The sequence below is a fragment of the Panicum virgatum genome, chromosome 2N, assembly GCF_016808335.1.
Source record: "Panicum virgatum strain AP13 chromosome 2N, P.virgatum_v5, whole genome shotgun sequence".
NCBI lineage: Eukaryota > Viridiplantae > Streptophyta > Magnoliopsida > Poales > Poaceae > Panicum > Panicum virgatum.
Window position 1 is genome coordinate 60,414,470 of NC_053146.1, and position 17,959 is coordinate 60,432,428.

At 47.9% G+C, this 17,959-nt stretch overlaps 2 protein-coding genes across 2 annotated transcripts; one reads left to right on the forward strand and one right to left on the reverse strand.

Annotated features, from left to right (window-relative positions):
• The first annotated feature begins 566 nt into the window (after positions 1-566).
• Positions 567-4,243, forward strand: LOC120661538 (septum-promoting GTP-binding protein 1-like). Its single transcript, XM_039940432.1, has 6 exons — positions 567-989; positions 1,432-1,555; positions 1,669-1,765; positions 1,863-1,902; positions 2,540-2,623; positions 3,541-4,243. The coding sequence occupies exons 1-6, from the start codon at positions 582-584 to the stop codon at positions 3,703-3,705; spliced, it is 918 nt and encodes a 305-aa protein (XP_039796366.1). The 5' UTR covers positions 567-581; the 3' UTR covers positions 3,706-4,243.
• Positions 4,244-13,900: 9,657 nt separating this feature from the next.
• LOC120661539 (glucose-6-phosphate/phosphate translocator 2, chloroplastic-like) lies at positions 13,901-16,330 on the reverse strand. Its single transcript, XM_039940433.1, has 5 exons — positions 15,701-16,330; positions 15,385-15,610; positions 14,884-15,106; positions 14,262-14,475; positions 13,901-14,168 (listed from the first exon to the last, which is right to left on the reverse strand). The coding sequence occupies exons 1-5, from the start codon at positions 16,205-16,207 to the stop codon at positions 14,157-14,159; spliced, it is 1,182 nt and encodes a 393-aa protein (XP_039796367.1). The 5' UTR covers positions 16,208-16,330; the 3' UTR covers positions 13,901-14,156.
• Between the last annotated feature and the right edge of the window lie 1,629 nt (positions 16,331-17,959).

Consider the following 17,959-nt stretch of genomic DNA (forward strand, 5'->3'; position numbering starts at 1 on the left):
AGCGCAACAGCGTCCAGTGCACGACGGCTTAGATTTCCTTTCCGCACGAGGCTTTTCGCCGACACCGGGGTTGGGAGAGCAAAGCCCGGACGCCAACAAGCCGAGACGCGGGTCCGGTCAACCAACCACCTCCCCGCCCCCGTCGCACGCCATCCGCAGCGCACCACCACCGCCAACGTGACGTCCACCACAGCGTTTCCGCTTCTGCTTCCGTTTCCCACGCCCCGCCCCGACGCGACCCGCGGGTAACAGCGCCAGGCAAAACCCCACGCCGCGCGCGAGTAACCCGCCCGGCTTGAGGAAGGCATGCCACCCATGGCGCCTCCGCTATAAGGCTCCGCGCCCCAGCGCCAGCGCCACACAGCAAGAGCCTCGCGCGACCACCAACCTATTTTTACACGCCGCACGCCGCCGCCGCCGCCGCCGCTGCCTATACGTCCCCCTGCTCCCCCCACCTCTTTCTTCTTCTTATTCTTCTTCTCCCTCTCGCGCGCCCCCGCACGCCAAGGCCTCCCCGCACGGCGCCGGCGGTGCATGGGCGGCCGGACAACGGCGGCGGCGGCGACAACCACCGGGGCGCCATGACCACCGCCACCGCCACCGCCGTGAACGCGCCGGCGGTCGCGCAGCTCCGCGCCGGCGCCCGCCGCCGGAAGGCGGCGCAGGGCCAGGGCCCCCGGCTCGACCTGCGCTGGGCGCGCCTGCTCCGCGTCGCCGTCGTCAGCCGGGTGCTCCGCTTCGTGCGGGACCAGCTGCTCGCGTGCTCCTCCTGCGGCGGCGGGGGCGGCGGCGGCGGCGGCAGGGGCGCCCGGTACCGCCGCCTCGGCCCGCCCGCGCTGACCCCGGTGGGCAGGGGCGACGCCTGCGTCCCCGCCGCCGGCGACGCCGACGACGCGGCGCCTTGCGACGCGGCCGCCGACGGCGAGAACGTCGTCAGCCTCAAGGTCAGCCTGCTCGGCGACTGCCAGATCGGCAAGACAAGCTTCATGGTAATCTTCGCCGCCCTTCTTCTCCTCATCCTTAATCTCCATGTCTAATCGCCATGGATATTACCGTCTTAACTTAATGATCCGCATAAGATAAGATATGCTCTCCACCCTCGACCGACGCGTCTTCGTCGTCTTGTCGTTGCTGCTGTTTGACTTGGCCTAATGCCTCGCTGTTGCAACTTTGACGGAGGATTGGGTTTGGTTTGGTGCTACGGCCTTGTCCGTGGGCTGCCCGACCTTTTCTTATTAGGCTTCATCAGTTGCGTGACACAACAGAACCACTATAATGAAATCCGTTGCCTAAAACAAAGACAAGTTCGCGATCTCTCTGTCATCGTGCAATTCCTTCACCGTCAAAAGAGTGGAGCTGGATTCAGCACGCAAAATGCCAAATCGAGCCGCTGTAAATCTGATCTTCGTGTGGGTGTTCGTTCGTCTGCAGGTTAAGTATGTGGGAGATGACGGGGAGGAGCAGAACGGCTTGCAGATGACGGGCCTGAATCTCATGGACAAGACGATGGCCGTCCGGGGAGCTAGGATTGCCTACAGCATCTGGGATGTAGCAGGTAAGAATCCGAAGTTTCATGAAGCAGCCACTCGGTTTCCTGGTTGCTCTGGCTCAAATGCCAGATTCCCAACCTCTCCTGACCATTTTTTCTGTCTTGTGGAATGGATGCAGGAGACATCCAAGCCGTCGACCACATCCCAATCGCGTGCAAGGGCGCCGTGGCGATCCTGTACATGTTCGATCTCACGAGCCGGTGCACGCTTAATAAGTTAGTATTCAGACCAGTTTCAAACGACTCAAATTCAGAACTTGAGAGCAAATTCTTATGTGGTGCTCATTCCTGCTTGCCTGTTTGAATGGTGCAGTATTCTAGATTGGTACGAGAGGGCGAGGAAATGGAATAAGGTTGGTGCATTTTCCTGTGCTGACAGTTTCCTGTACATCTCGGCTTTCCTTTCTGTAGCGTCTCCTGGCCTGTTTCGTTACCAGTAGCATGAGTAGCCCAACAAGAGAATCTTCAATGCATGAAGTACTAAATGAAGTTTATTTGCAAAATTTTTTTAGAAATGAGTGTAACTTTTCGCGACGAATCTAATGACGGTAATTAATCGATGATTGACTACAGTAATACTACAGTAACCAACCTCTAATCGTGCGGTCAAATGCCTCATTAGATTTGTCTCGCAAAATAGCGCAAGAATTGTAAAGTTAGTTTTGCAAACTATCTTCATTTAATACTAATAATTAATGGTCAAAGTTTGTGCCAGAGGAGGACAAACCAAACACGGCCCCTGTTTATAACTCAACATCATGTCGTACTGACTGAACATAAACAAAAAACTGTGACAAATCTCTGCAAACAGTCAACTGCAGATGGGCTGCCGCCCACTTGTACTATTGCATTCCTGCAGATCACTGTTTGCAACAATTTAATAACTCTGAGATTTGCTCGTATGCTTTTAGCAGTTTATCAGATGAACAGTACCAGTGTGCGTAGTGCTCGGTCTTGCAACTGAACAATTTTTTTATGTTATTCTGACAGACGGCTATTCCAATCCTAATCGGGACAAAGTTTGATGACTTTGCTCAGATTCCTCTTGAAATGCAATGGGCCATTGTTAACCAGGTGAGCACTGCATTTTAGAATACTGGTTTGTTCTGATCGAAATGTTGTTCTTGGTAGCTTTGCTTCTTGGATACGGGGCCTTCAGCATTTCCAATGTGGTTTTTATCTGGCTAGCATAGAAAGCTGAGAACTTGCCTTGGTTCTGACGTGGGTAGCTGTGATGCACATGCCTGTTTTCATCTGAAACGATGCAGTTCAACCAAGGCCTGAAAGTTTAATTAACCTCAAGGGAGATATAAAAACTTTAAACTACAATGGCCCATGAGTCCATAGCTGGACAACCGTTCTTGAATCTTTTCAGGTGAAACATTTTGGGCTTATTTCCCATACTCCACATACACAAATCCAAGCACCTCGTCGGTTGGGCACTGCACTGTAGAACCTCCAAATCAGAACTTGAACGGAGTACAGCAGACTAATTAGTACTGTTCCAAACAGAGAGTACTCAGCTGTTGTTGCATCATTGAAGCCAGTGGGCCGGCCTTATGTTGTTGATAAAAGCCATTTGGGATTGAACTAGTGGTAGTAGTAGGCCTAAACCCCAAACCACGTCTTCTGGAGACGAGACCAAAAGCTCGCCGCCATGGGCGACGAACTCAAGGCGGTCAAATGTCAGAACAAGCTTGGCAATTGGGCATGTATTGTTAGGTTTTTCGTATCTTGCCCACATTGCCAAGTGCCGCCTCCGGTGTCCGAGTTGGAGTGCACGTCAATCTTCGTCGTGGGCCTTGAGCTACAGGGCGCGGATTGATGGCTACTCCTCAACGGACACGCTAAAAGGGAAAATCGATGGCTATCTCGCATCTAACTGAAACTTTTCTCCTTTCTTTTTCGCATTTGCATCTGCAAACTCTCTGTCGAACAAGTTGTGCGTGTTCCTAACAGATTGCGTGTGTCCTTTTCTGCTTTGCCCGCAGGCCAGGGCATACGCAAGAGCGATGAAGGCGACCCTCTTCTTCTCGAGCGCGACGCACAACATCAACGTGAACAAGATCTTCAAGTTCATCGCGGCGAAGCTCTTCAACCTGCCGTGGACGGTGGAGCGCAACCTCACCATCGGCGAGCCCATCATAGACTTCTGACGAGACCTCCTCCTCCTCCTCCTAAGCTCTTAACAGATAACTAGGCGGCGGCGGCAGCAGCAGCAGCAGCGCACCACGACCCTTCGTCTTCCCCTGGGTCGGATCGTGTCTTGCTTTTCGCTCGGCTCCTGCTGGCCGCTCCGGCGGCGGAGCCATGAGCGAGCCTCGGTGCAGGCAAATGCAAGATGCCTTTGTACATAGGTGACAGCGCCCCTGCCCGTGCATTGCAGGGGCGTCGGGGAAAAGAAAAAGGAAAGCTGCGAGGTGTATGCAATACCCCCGGCCGGCTGAATAGGAATCCATGTTAACATATCCACCGTTTCCTTTGCTCCTAGCATGTACAGTCTACAACATGTTGCGCAGATGAGCTCCATGATCCTTTTTCTTTTCGTTTCGAAGAATCAACCTGACGGGGGAGCAGAGTGCTCGCCTGAAGGTTCCGCTCGAAATGACACCGTGCGAGATGCCTTCGATGATGTTCAAGATTCCTTTTTTTTTCTTAAAAAAAATGGAGGTTGCTGATCAGGAATCAGGATCTTGGCAGGTGATTTGGTTTACTCAATCTCTCTGATTTTTCTTCTTTTATATGCGCCGCAGTTGAGTGTCGAGGTCACGAGGTCTGCAGTGCACGTTCGCGAGAAAGTAACAGAGAGAAATGTAAACAGTAAAGCGGGAAAAAAAAAGAACGGTGGGAGCTTTCTCGGTTCTTTTATTATCACAAAATGTATCCTACCAAGACATTTGGGTCAATGTTATTGGGCTGTTCGTCGCGAAACGAGAAGCCCATATTCCCAGTAGCAGTACACCAAAAAAGTCCAAACGAGAAGCCCATTTTCATGGCTTCGCACAGTCGAAAAGCCCAATCGAGTGAGAGCAGACCAAAAGCGGTGTCTGGCGGAAGACAGTGCCAGGCCGCGGAGGATATACAATTCGGCCCAATAAAGCTTTGCGTATAAGGTCCAATATCTATTTATTTAGTTAGGTTTTATATATTGCTCACCACATGTTAGCCAATGTGCTATGGTCGTGTTTGAATCCAAAGACTAGAGTTATTTGGGTTATAACTAATTAACTCAAGTAAATAGCTCTATAATAAAATAGTCTTTGATATGTTTGGATCCAAGAGCTATTTAACTCTCTTGCTATGGTGAACCCCACCTGAAATAGCTCAAATAATCACTCTTTAGATGTGATAGTTTTTTGAGGTAGACTATTTACAAATAATTAAAAACTAGCCCTCATGTTTGGGGGGTTTGAGTTATTTTGAACTATTTTAGATTAAAAATAACTCTAGCCTTGGATCTATGTCGCATGCGCCGATAGCTACTCTTCTTTTTCTCTTTCCAAATATTCTGACAACACTCACATTCTGCATGCATGATTGCTCCTTATCTCTCTCTCTCTCCATATATTCTGACAACACCTATGTTTGCGGCATGCTTTGCTTTATGCATGCATGAATGTTTGAAGTTCATTTTTTCCCCTCTATATATGTGCATGCTGCTTTTCCCTATGCGTGCATACCCACTAGCAGTGATGTTGCGCTTGCACTTGGAGTCCTTCCTCTCTTTTTCTTCTTTTTTCCTTTTTCTTCCCATCTTTTTTCTCCCTACTTTATTCTTCTTTCTTGATTCTAATTCATGATAATTTCTTCTCTACTATTCATTTGGTTTCTAATTTTTATTTTATATTTTTTCTACTTCTAGAATATAGTATTTGTATCATTAATTTATTATTTTTTATTTTCAATGGTTTAAGTGTGCGAGTTATATCAATACATTAATACTTGTGTTTCTTTTTACTGATATTTTTTATCTTTATTTTTGTTAGTTCTTCTTTTATCCCTACCTATTTGTTCATATTTTAAATATCTCATACTTAATGTATACAATTTGTTTGCATTGACTCATTAGTTGGTTTGTAAAATGATTTTGTTATATTCATAGTCTATTTATATATAAAATTAATTTATTTGCCAGGCGGAAGTGTTGTTCTTTATGGAAAATTATTTGGTTGTGTGTCATTAATTTTTTTGCAATGTCAAATTATTTGTTCTCTTTATAGACTAGATTGTTCACTGATGTTGATTTATTTGTTCATGATGCCTTTTCTATTATTTACCATATACAGTCAAATGTTCAAATGTTCGCAATGTTTCATAGTCTGTTTCATTGTACAATTTTATTTATTTGTTATTTTTAATTTCTATTCATAAAAAATAATTTGTTGTTTGTGTTATTAAATATTTATTTCCAGTAGCTGAAACTAATTAATTAGTATTAAAAATGTATTTTTTGGAAATTGTGCAAATATAAGCAAGTGTGGTCTTATTTGAAGATCTAGTTGCAAAAATACAGTGGTGCAATTGGATGCTCGGTTTAATACTTATTGGTTTCTAAGATTGTCTCCAACAAGAGACCCATCACGCTACCCATACCCATTTTGGGTGCTCCACAGTTAAAAAAATCCCTCCAACAGAGTAGGCAAAGGGAAGACCCATTTTGGGTACCGGGGAAGAGGGCAGCCAAATTTAGCGCTCTCTCTCTCTCCTCGACCCAAATTGGCGTCACGTGGGGAGCGGCGGGCTGTGGCCAGGCGGTGGGGAGCGGTGGCGAGGCGGGAGCGGCCGTCGCCGTCGACGACGGCGAGGCGCGGAGCTGCGGGGATGCGGGCTCCCCCAGGCCGCCGGGGCCGAGCTCGCCATGGCTGCCGCCACCGCCAACCGCGAGGCAGGGAGCTGCTGCCGGCCGGGGTTGAGCTCCCCCCTTGGCCGCGCCAAGGTCGAGCTCCTCCAGGCCGCCGGGGCCGAGCTCGCCATGGCCGTCGTCGCCGCTGACCGCGAGGCTGCTGCCGGCCGGTATTGAGCTCCCCCATGGCGGCCGGGGTCGAGCTCTCCAAGGCCACCGGGGTCGAGCTCCCCCATGGCCGGGCCGAGCTCCCCCATGGAGGAGAGGATTTTGCGTTCGCTGTTGGAGATGCCGAGATTTTGGGGCGCAACCCATTTACTGTGCATGACGCAAAACATGGAATGGGTCTCGTTTTTGGGTCTTCATTGTTGGAGATAGCCTAAGTTCCCAATTTGCATGCAGGTGGGTAACGTCATGTTGTTGTCCTGTTTGCATGCACATAATCTTTTTTCCATGCATGATTTGTGGAAGAAGCACTAGGCCTAAATATAGCCCAAAATGGCAGCACCTGTGGTTTGTCCAATTCAGGTGACGATCTGTGAAATCATCGCCTAGAGCGATATATAACCACGCCCGTGCTAGCATGGTGTAAGGAAATCACAATATTTCACAGCGGTAGAGAAGGGAGGAGAGAAAGAGTCCAGTGGAGAATCATAAAATATACAACCCCCTCAAAACCGCAATAGACACTGCCCCCGCCAGATCTCTATCCTTTCGGTGATTGTAAGCATCTAGGCCCTCTAGGTATATTTCGGTGATTAATGACAACCATTATTGTGACTAATGAGTTTGTGCAGCTTAATGAAATATTATCGCTCATTGGATCATGTGTTAAAGAGGCCCCTAAATTTTCATTATTCAAAAAGGCGATCTCGGTATTCAACTCAAGCATATAACAAGACTAAGGATCTTTCTAGTCCTAAGTGTCGCAAGGTTGAGAAGGACACTTAGGTTAGTATAGGTTTTATAGTTTTGTAGAGGTCGCACTATTAAGAGGGGTTAAGGCCAAGTAACTTGAGCATGTACATGGTCAATTAAAAATGGATGCACACTATGGCCACTCAGGTTCTTAGAAGTTCAAATAAGTGGTTTTCAACTTATATCTCAAGAATATTTGGATTTCATTCAAGACTCAAATCAGAAAAGGCAAAATCAGAAAAAGTCTACTCACCGGTTTAACCGACGACTCCAATTTTATATATGTCGGTTAAACGCAGTTATTAGAGTCTGGACAAGTACATACACCGGATCAACCGACGATATTTAAAATTAATGTCGGTGCAGTTGTCCAGAATGTTGGTTTTCCAGGGCTTTTCAAGGTTATACTCATCGGTTAAACCGACGATATTTGAAATTAACGTCGGTGCAGTTGTCCAGAACGTTGGTTTTTACAAGGATTTCTAAGGTTATACTCATCGGTTAAACCGATGATAGATTTGTGTTAGCGTCGGTGCAATTGTCCAGAGAGTTGGTTTTCAGTTGATCAGTGGACAACTACACTCACCGGTTAAACCGATGATACATCGGTTAATCTGCCCGAGTTGTAACAGCTAGTTTTCCAAATGGGCAGTTTACATTCATCGGTTAAACCGATGATGACTTTTGGAGGACTGTCGGATTAACTGGCATTGCGTACTTTTCTAGCAGCTTTTCTCCAACGGCTCTATCCGCGTGAGCTGCCTATATATACCCCTCCAATGGGTCATTTTGAAGTCTCTTGACACAGGCAACATTCATACACTCATACTATTGTTGAGAGCCACCTTGAGCTTCATATTCCACACATTTGATCATTCAATCATTCAGGAAGCAAGACTAAGGACTTGAGTAGAGAGAAACTTATGTGCATCCTCTTGGTGATTGGCAGCACCTAGGCGATCTTGGTGATTGAGGTGTTTCTTCCGGAGCTTACCAAGGATTGTGGGAGCCCGAAGAAGTTTGTACGTGGCTTGAGCTCCACCACGCCGGGATGGTGAACAGAGACTCTTAGTGAGCACCCTCGTCTCGGTGACTTGGGAGGTGACAAGACTCTTAGTGAGTGTCACAACGTGGATTAGGGGTGTGTGCCAACACATCGACCCCACGGGAAAAAATCTGGTTGTCTCTTGCCCACTCTTTACTTTCAAGTACTTACTTTCATACAATTATTCATGTGCTTGACCTTAGAGATCATAACTTAGCTCTACCTTGCTTAGTTTCATTTCTTGTTGTATCCTTTATAGCTTGTGTAGTTTGCTTAGTTAGCCGGTTGGTGAATTGAGCCTTACTAGTATTGCATAGGTTAAGATTGCTTTATTTGTTTTAGAAATTTGAAAAAGGCCTAATTCACCCCCCTCTTGGTCCATCGATCCTTACAGTGATCTCACTGGTAGATGGAGGAGCGGGGTTATGCCCTCCACATAGATCAGTCTTCTAATTTTCTCCCGAGTTTGGTTCTCTAGCGGGGAGGTGGTCTCTCTGGTCTTTCCCTACCTCGACAACATCCGATCCTGTGGCGACGAAGGGCTAGTGAGAGTTGGTTTGCCGGATCTGAAGGTTCTCTCTAGATCTTTGTAGTTGGTGTGTCAATTAGTAGATGCAATTGGTTGTCTTTTGTTGTGGCGATTTCAATCTCTCTTCCTTCGATTTGTTCTGCGATAAGATCTTGTTTCTTCAATGGTGAAGGATTGCAAGCCTGCATTTGCTTGGGTGTTCCCCCAGTTGATGTTCTTTCAGTGATTGCTAGGTCTTGTTGTAAGCAGCGAGTGATATTTGCAGTTTTTAAAAGTTTGTGTGGCGATGATGTTTGCATGTGTCCCTTTTTCTTACTACTTTTCCAATGCATTTTTCAAGCTCCGGTAGATGATAAACAATCAAATGAAAAAGACGACCAGAGAACTCTTTGTTGGAATTTTATTTTCTTTATGTCGCTCTGTGTCAAATTATCCTTCTTTTGTACCATCAATTGTTTTACTTTAATATAAGTTAGATTTTTTGTGTTATTTTTAAACAAACATTTCACAGCGGTGCCGCTGGAAGTTACAAACTGAACTTATCGATAGGGCATTCTGACTGCAGGATCAAGGTTTAGGAAGCAGGGAAGGACATAGGCTACAGGTGTTGTACATGCCAAATACATGGTTCTTCAGAGTGCATGCAGAACATCCTCATTTTCAGAGAGAAAACAACTGGGAAGCCCACAATCTACTCGTAGTAGTCAACACAGATGCCATGAGTCATGACTATACGTTCAAGTGCTACTTGTGTTGTGCAGTTGCGTTCCTAGTTGGTAATTGCATTGACCACTCTTGCAAACTCTGTGTACGTAGTACTCTAGTCTTCAAGTTGATGTAAACGGTGAAAGGAATCAGGTGCTCGTAGCCTAAGAGGGGGGAGGAGGTGAATTAGGCAAAGTAAAAACCATAATCTCAAGCTCCAACTAATTTGCACAACATGTAAACTAGATCATGCTATCTAGATGTGCAACTACGATTCATCTAGTGTGAAAACTGTCATCCCAAAAGAGTTATGCAACATATAGCCAATCCTATCAAGAAACTACTCTAGAAAAGTAAAAGTAGAAGCACACAAGTTGTAATATGAAATGCAGAAGTTTAAAGGAGGGATGAGACTCTTTGATACGAGGATTTATCCCGTGGTTCAGTTAGCTACAAAGACACATCTACATCCACGTTGTTAAAGCACTCACAAAGAGTATTGCTTCTCGGCCACCAAGTCTCTTCCGTGAACACAATCACGGTACCTTGGCCCCGGATTCCACTAAGGAGCTTCACCAAGAACGGTGGGGGTCTCCACGTCCCCCGCACAAAGATGTAGTCGCCGCTCCACACCAAGCCGAAGGGTCGAAGACGTTGCCGGCGAGCCACCAAGACTCCGAGGATAGCCGGCACACCGAGTACAAGCTTGAGCAGCTCTCAAGCATAGCACACAAGGCACACAACTTTGCTATCACACTCAAACTTGAGCTATCCTAGCACTCTCACTCACAAGGATGTGCTAAACCTAAGGATTTGATCACCAAGCATTTGAGTTGACTTGGAGATGTTCTTCAATGTGTCTAGGGTCTCTCTGAACTCCAGCAAACTTCAAATGGCCCGGGGAACCCATGTACATAGCCCTTCAAGTTGAATTAACCGTTTAGAGCCGTTAATCCTTTTTCTGCATAGGGCGTCGGATTATCCGACCAGGTAGCGTCGGATCATCCGGTCTCTCTAATCCTTGGTGTATCCATTGAGCTTCTGACAGCTGATGTAGCAGGCACTGAATAGTCCGACGCGTTGCTCCGACGGGGCGTCGGATCATCCAATCCTGAAGACTTTGCTCCTTCTGCGCCTGTCAGGCTGACGTCGTTGCTCCGACGTGTACGTCGGATCATCCGGTGCTGAAGGCTTTTCTATTGCGCCCTTGACATACTCTCTGGACGTTGATCCGACCATTAGTCCGACGGTGTCCACTTGCTTGCGTCAGATCATCCGGTCGTGTCGGGTACCATAATATGGGGCACCCTAACTTAGGGAATAAAACGCCCACAAAAACGCAAAACACAATCAAGCAACTAATCCAAAGGCCCCACCCCGGTGCAGTGCCATCATCTATGCTTGCTCGGCCAATCCTGTGCAGGCCAAAGGCCCACGAGGTACAGTGCCATCATCTATGCTTGCACGCTCAAATCCTCTCCAGGTTCCAAAAGGCCCAATACGCACTCGGCCCACGGCCCAATACCGGAGTACGGCTCATCCGAGGCCTCCCAAACCACGGGACAATCTCTGCCTCGTTCGAGACCCCCCTCAGCCGAGCCCTCCGCGGGGCCTCAGCGCAAGGGGAGACTCTGCCTCGCTCGAGATCCCCCTCGTGGACTGGGACTGTAGCCCACCCGCTCAGCGGGACAGACGCATTTATTACCAACCACTCCACGGCATGGTGCGGCTGTCAGACGGCGTCAGCGGCCACGAAGCACAGCGGACATGACCGGAGTCCCGTCCGCCAACTCCGGTCACTATGCCACCATTCGCGGCGCTGTTCGGGCGCTGTGTGAACTTGCCATACACTGCGCGGATATGACTGACACTGCTCCTGCCACTGTGCTGCCAAACCTTTGTCCTTCCTCCTCTACAGGACCCTTGGCGAGCATGGGCAAAGACCCTCAAACACGGTACGGCTGTTGACCAAGACAAGACTGCCATCACAGGCACCCTCGGCGCTCCGCCTGGTCAAGTGCAGAGGATAGCGTGTCCTACGACTGTTGCCGCGCTGTCCACAGACGCCACAGGACAAGGACACATTCCAAGCATGGTCAAAAGCCTCCAGGACGATCACCACGCCGTGGCCATGCCTCACAGTGCACAGCAACAGGAACTACCAATTGCTCCCCCACGATTCGGGGAAAGGACGACGAAGCCAGAGACACTCCGTGCATGTAATCCACCCCTGCTTGTGCCTATAAAAGGAGGAGGCGGGCCTCTCCCCACGGGGGGTAGACTCTCACGGCACACGCTCATTTGAGCTCGTTCCCCGATATTGGCACTTGCCTCAATCAACCCTAGCGTACACAGAGACCCGGGAGCTTCTCTTCCTCTCTCGCCCAAGCTTGTATCCCCGACTACAGGCACCCCGGGTGCAAGATAATACAATGCTCACACCCCTTGCTGGACGTACGGCCCCACCGGTCGGAACCAGGATAAACCCCGTGTCATTGTGTTTCTTCTTGCATCAACTATCTAGAGATAGTGACACGCAACATCATCACTAGTTGGTGCTAGACCGCGAGATCAAGACACCGACAGGTCGCACTTGAACCCAGAACCCAAAACCTGTCAGAAGACGTCTTGCATCGGTTAGTCGGGGTGTTCGGATAGTCCGACCCTGCGTCGGATAATCCAGTCCTTCTGAGTTTTTCTGATTTCTTCTTTGCATTTGTCCAATTGATCGCAGCAGTTTCACTACGACAAAAATGTCTCTACGATGGTTTGGACGTCTCGTCGGTGAATTGGATATCTCGACGGTGAATTGGACGTCTCGGATATGATTTGGACTCTATCCAAGAGACCTAAAAAATCCTACAAACATGATCTTGCAATTAGTCCCATTGATTGCGTTGCCACTTGATTACCAAAATCACTCGAAATGGCCTAAACGGGGCCATATTCGTTACAATCGGCTTTGCTATGGCCACAAATCGCAGCCACTTTGGTGCTCCTAACATTTTAAGAAGAAAAGGAAAATGCATCCTTGGCCTCTCAAGTCGCCTAGAGCTGTTTCGGAAACACACTGCTTCCATGTCTGCATCAGGTTGGAAAAGGGTACACTATGGTAGGCTCACTTGTTTGTTTTCTTTGTGTTGACGTTCTTGGAATTACACGGTACGCTTTTCGGAGTAACTTTCCGTTGACCATTTCAGAACTATAATGGTTATTTCTACTTAGAAGTATTAAACATAGACTAATTAGAAAACATAGACTAATTAGGTAGCAAATTTTTTTGACAGCATTTGCAACACTAATTAGAAGTATTAAACATGGACTGATTATAAAACTAATTACACAGATGGACGTGAAATCGCGAGGCGAATCTATTAAGTCTAATTAATCTATCATTTGAGGTTGTTTAGTGTAGCACAACATTGTCTAATCATTGCATAATTAGGTTCATTAGATTCGTCTCGCGATTTCACCCGAGGGTTATGGAATGAGTTATGTCAGTTATTCATATTTAATACTCCTAATTAGTGGTCAAACGTTCGAAGTTACTAGTGCATAAAATTTTTGGAAACTAAACAGAGCCTAAAAATGGTTTTTGTATGTCCTTGCATCTCCCCCATTCTGCTTACAAATCGTGCAACAATTCACTGGCATTCTCTTTACTACTGCATATATACGATCCTTCAATGCATACTGCATCAATGCTTGCAGTAAGCACTAAGGGGCCAACTTCCAAGCCTTCCTGTTCCTGTAATAAAGGCCAACAAATTAAAATAGAAGAGGGCTTATAATCTAAGCTGTATCCACATTTACAAGTAGCCAACATCAAAGGAGTACCATCTGGATGATCTTCTGAAAAAGAATGAAAGAAACGTCTGAATTGCAAACTATAAGATGCAACGGCCTTTAAGCACTAAGGGGTTGATCCTTGGATCGTGGAAGGGGGTATTTGCCGCCTGCGGTGATGGTATATCAGCAGTCCCAGAAGCTGAGCAACAAAGTCTGCTGACCCGGGGGCCACGCAGAAGAACAGAGAAGTAGGCAACAAGGGCACAGCAAGATCAGCTACGCTCCAACGCTGAATCCATCGCAAAGATCTTAGTGTGCAAATTGCACAAGGCTTCCCATCAGGGCCATGCTCCCCTGCACCTGTCACCAGCTAGAGAACAAGAGGGGGGCACCAGACCATTCCCAGCTGCTGTTCTTGGCCTTGTGAAACATGGGTGCATGCATGACAAAAGCAATGCATGGTAGCTCGATGCACTCTGAACCACTCGTTCTTTTGGACCGCAGAATTCGGAGGAAACAAAAGGGCCAAGAAGAAATATCTGATAGTCTTATTCAGATGGGTCCATGTCCCTCTACATCATCATAGTCATGGTGAAAAGGCAAAGAAATGAGCAGCTCAGGAACACTGGTAATAGCTAGTCCTATAAAATAAAATACAAAAAAGAGGATCTAATAATATTATACAAGGGGTTCTTAGATACGCTCATGAGTCATAGGCTGTTATGTTCGAGCACCGAGTTGATACGCGGTGAACTGAGACCATCTTCATCCCAAGGCATTACTGCTTTGCCTGCAATGTTGAATGTTTTTTGTCAAAATTCAGCGTTCAACTACTACTTGTCCACCTTGGAATGATGAATTCAAAGTAAACGTGGTGAATTACCTGCGAGTAGATGAAGGTTCCAAGAATGGCAATGGCGGCTCCGAGCGCGTTGATGGGTTGAACGGGCGTTTGGAAGATTATGATGGACGCGACAATGACAGAGATCCTCTTCATGGTGTTGCCGACGCTGAATGTCAGCGGCGAGATCTCATCCAACGACATGTAGGATACTTGGTTGTACAGGTGGTAGAACACGCTCTGCGCCGCCACCCACCTACATACATCCACAGAGGAACTCTTAGCCACATGAATCAAACTGAATTATCACTGAAATAATAAGAGCAATGATTTTTCTGGTTTCTGTCAGAATGAGCAGAAGATTGCAGACCAGAGAATTCATATCTCGCTAGTCGCTACCATGCTCTGTCCGTACACAACAAACTGCTCTTTTTGGGAGGCAGCCCAATAGTATACTATCTTTAGATACTTTAGACCATAGATTGTTTCTTCAACTTCGTGACATTTCTGAATTCTAAGGTATCTGAACTATGAGGCGTTTCATTGCTACTGTTTTCAAACTAACTAGCACTTGGAATTCCGAATAAACACAAAAGTATCAAACGGCATGACAGTTGGGAGAGTGCAATGCGACGTGAGTAATCCAAGGAGCATGTGAGCTCACCAGACGAAGTTGGGACCGATCTCAGCGACTGCTTTCTGCCAGCCTGCTGCCCACACCTTGGGCCCCTCCATGGCAATGGCGAAGGGGAGGAGGATCACCAGCGACATCATGGAGAGGCAGGCATAGTAGTTCATCCCGCTGACCGACTTGCCCTTCATCCCCTTCTTCGAGAAGATGTTCCGGAAGACGAATGCGAGGTTGGAGATCATTGCCCCCATGAATCCTACATGGGCCGCAAAGACAGATTCAGTATTTCTTTTTTGTCGAATGACTCTGTCCAGACTTCAGAGTGAACATGTTCTGAGAAAAAGACTTTAGGTGTAAAATCTACCACAAAATCTCTTTGTCCTCGATTGGTGCTAAATCAGTATGCGGTTTCTGAAAAAAAATCAAAACTATCTACCGAAAGCTGAAGATACAATCCCACCTGTGATATTTTTATCATGTATCTGCCATAACTATCTCCGAGATTCAGGGAATGGGGATTCGCATGTCACTCACCAACCATGTTGAAATTGAGCTCGGTGACGGCGGCGAGGGCGCATCCACCGATGATCGGGAGGAGGGAGAAGTAGACCGGCGCCGGGAAGTGCTCGCCGAGGAAGAACCTGGAGACGAGCACGCTGAACGCCGGCTCACCGCTCTTGATGATGTGCGTGAACGACACGGCCACCTTGGCCATGCTCACCGTCGCCGCGACGTGACCGATCGTGTGCGCGATGGCCACCTGCTCGACCGACATGTCTCGCATCAGGACGAGGAGATCTCGCAAGAACAGAGCGGATCAAGAAGGCTTCAGGAGGCTGCCGTCACTCACCGGGGAGAGCGCCTTCCAGAAATCGAGGTCCGTCTGCGGCGCCTCGGCGATCCTGGTCGCCCAGGACGCGAGCATGATGGCGGAGCCGGCGGCGAGGGAGAGCGTCGACGTGAGCCACGGGTACGGGAACGCGTTGAGCACCTTCTTGTTGTAGATGTTGAAGATAACGTTCAGCGCCCACCACGTGGCGAAGTAGACACCGATCCTGGCGCGCCGCGCGGTCTCGGCGGGCTCCCCCGGCGCGGAAATCTCCACCGGCCGGGCGCCGTCCGCGGTGGCGGCCGGCGGCGCGGGGGACGAGGCGCGGTCGCTGCGGCCGGCCGCCGCCACCGCCACGGTCGCGAGGACATGCTCCTGGCGGTACAGTGGCCGCGCGGAGACGGAGAGGGTGAGGGGCCTGGTGCCGGCGGGCGGGAGGGGAGGGAGGTGGAGGGGCTTGAATGCCGGCTTCGCAGTGGCGGCCAGGGCCGCGGTGGGCTTGATGACGGAGGCGGCGGCGGTCAGCATTGTTGCGCGCGGGGAGGGTGGCCTGGGCTGGCAAGTTCTCGGGGTCTTGTCGGAGAGTGGCAGGCGCGCCTTCAGCTGCGGCGGCGGTTGTGTGTGTGTGGTGTGTGATGGTCTGATGGCAAGGGGATGGTGGGGAGGAAGGTATTTATAGGGAGCGCGCGAAGGGAAAGGGAGGCGGTTTTGGAGTTCGATCATGCCTCATGCTCATGCCTCTTCTTCCGCAGATCTTTTCTTTTCACCCTGGGGTTTTCCTGTTTCTATGGTATTTCTTTTTTATGTTTCTCTTGTGATTTTTTTGGAGGCAGGGGTTAGGATTCGAAGTTGGGATTGGAATGGGATTTACGAGCTGAAATAATTTTTTATCCGTATTATGCCACCTTAATTTCACCATTTTTATGAGTATGAAAAGATAGCAAAATGATGCAGAAGATTAAACACAAAATCACATCGTCACCCCTTAGGATAGTTAGAAAGTACCATATCAGTATTACCATTTACCAAGAGCAAATGATTTTAGTGTGAAGTATAAGAACATGAGAGCGCATCTAGTGTTCAACACAATACTCTTCCCTATGACATAAAATATTATGATTTTTATGCTCCTATTTACAAATGTCAACACATCATCATGAATGTGGTAGAATAATTTAGATCCCTTTTTGCTAAAATAATTGACACATTGAAAGGGGACACATTACATCTCCTAAAATTTAAATGTCATCTTGCCCTACTGCTTTATAATATTCTTTCATAGTTTTGTACATATACCAAGTTCCTTTCGCTGCAGTAACATTACATTGAAACAACCCCACACATTTTTCTCATTTCGTGATATTGAGAGAAAGCTACATTTTTGTATGTATGTGATTTCACGTGTTTCTGGTATAGACTTTGAATTGATGCAAGTCTCTAACATATTTTACCAATAGTTTTACAAGTTTAAAATCGACAAAAGAATTTTCCTAGTATTTTTGGAGAACTTGTTTTATGCCGGCTGACAAGTAGCATTATTTTGGTCATTGAAAGTAACATGTTAACACCGGCTTTATTTGCCTGGAGCATGCAGAATTTGCACCATAGCCGAAAGGGTTTTCCGCAATTCTAACCATGTGGTAGACTTCAAAGAACACAAGTTGCTTGCTTCGATAAATTTCAACAACAAAATGAAGTTTATACAAAATTGAGAGCAGATAACATGTCCAAAACAACACTACTTAGTATATAATTAGAACTAGAACATACAACAAATTGACCTCTACATCAACTGTTAATTGTTCAAACTCTCAATTAATATTTACATGCCTATATAAACTCGCCGTTGATTGTCATACTTTAAAAACCGCAATAGAAACATTTTCTTTGATCTCTAAAATGTGGAACTCCAGATGCACGCATTTCAGATTTTCGAGCGAAAACGACACTAGATACAGGACCAGATACAAGAGTACAAAGCCCTCGCCTACCACGCGACGGCACTGGCGTGCCGCAGCCCGCAGCCTGCCGGTCAGGTCAGACTTGTCAAAACATCTCCGTGTCCGTGCCGGCGCCCTGCAACGACCACCAGAACTACGGCCCAAAACGCCTCGCTAGTAGCGCCAGCCGCCAGCCGCCAAAGCTGCCAGCGCGGCACGGCGAGCTGGGCCTCACTCGCCGGACGGCCGGCGATCGATCGACCGGAAGGACGACGCGCGCGCGCTCGCGCGTCCACATCGCGGGCCCTCCCCTGTCGGTCGGGTCCGCCGCTGTCGTCCG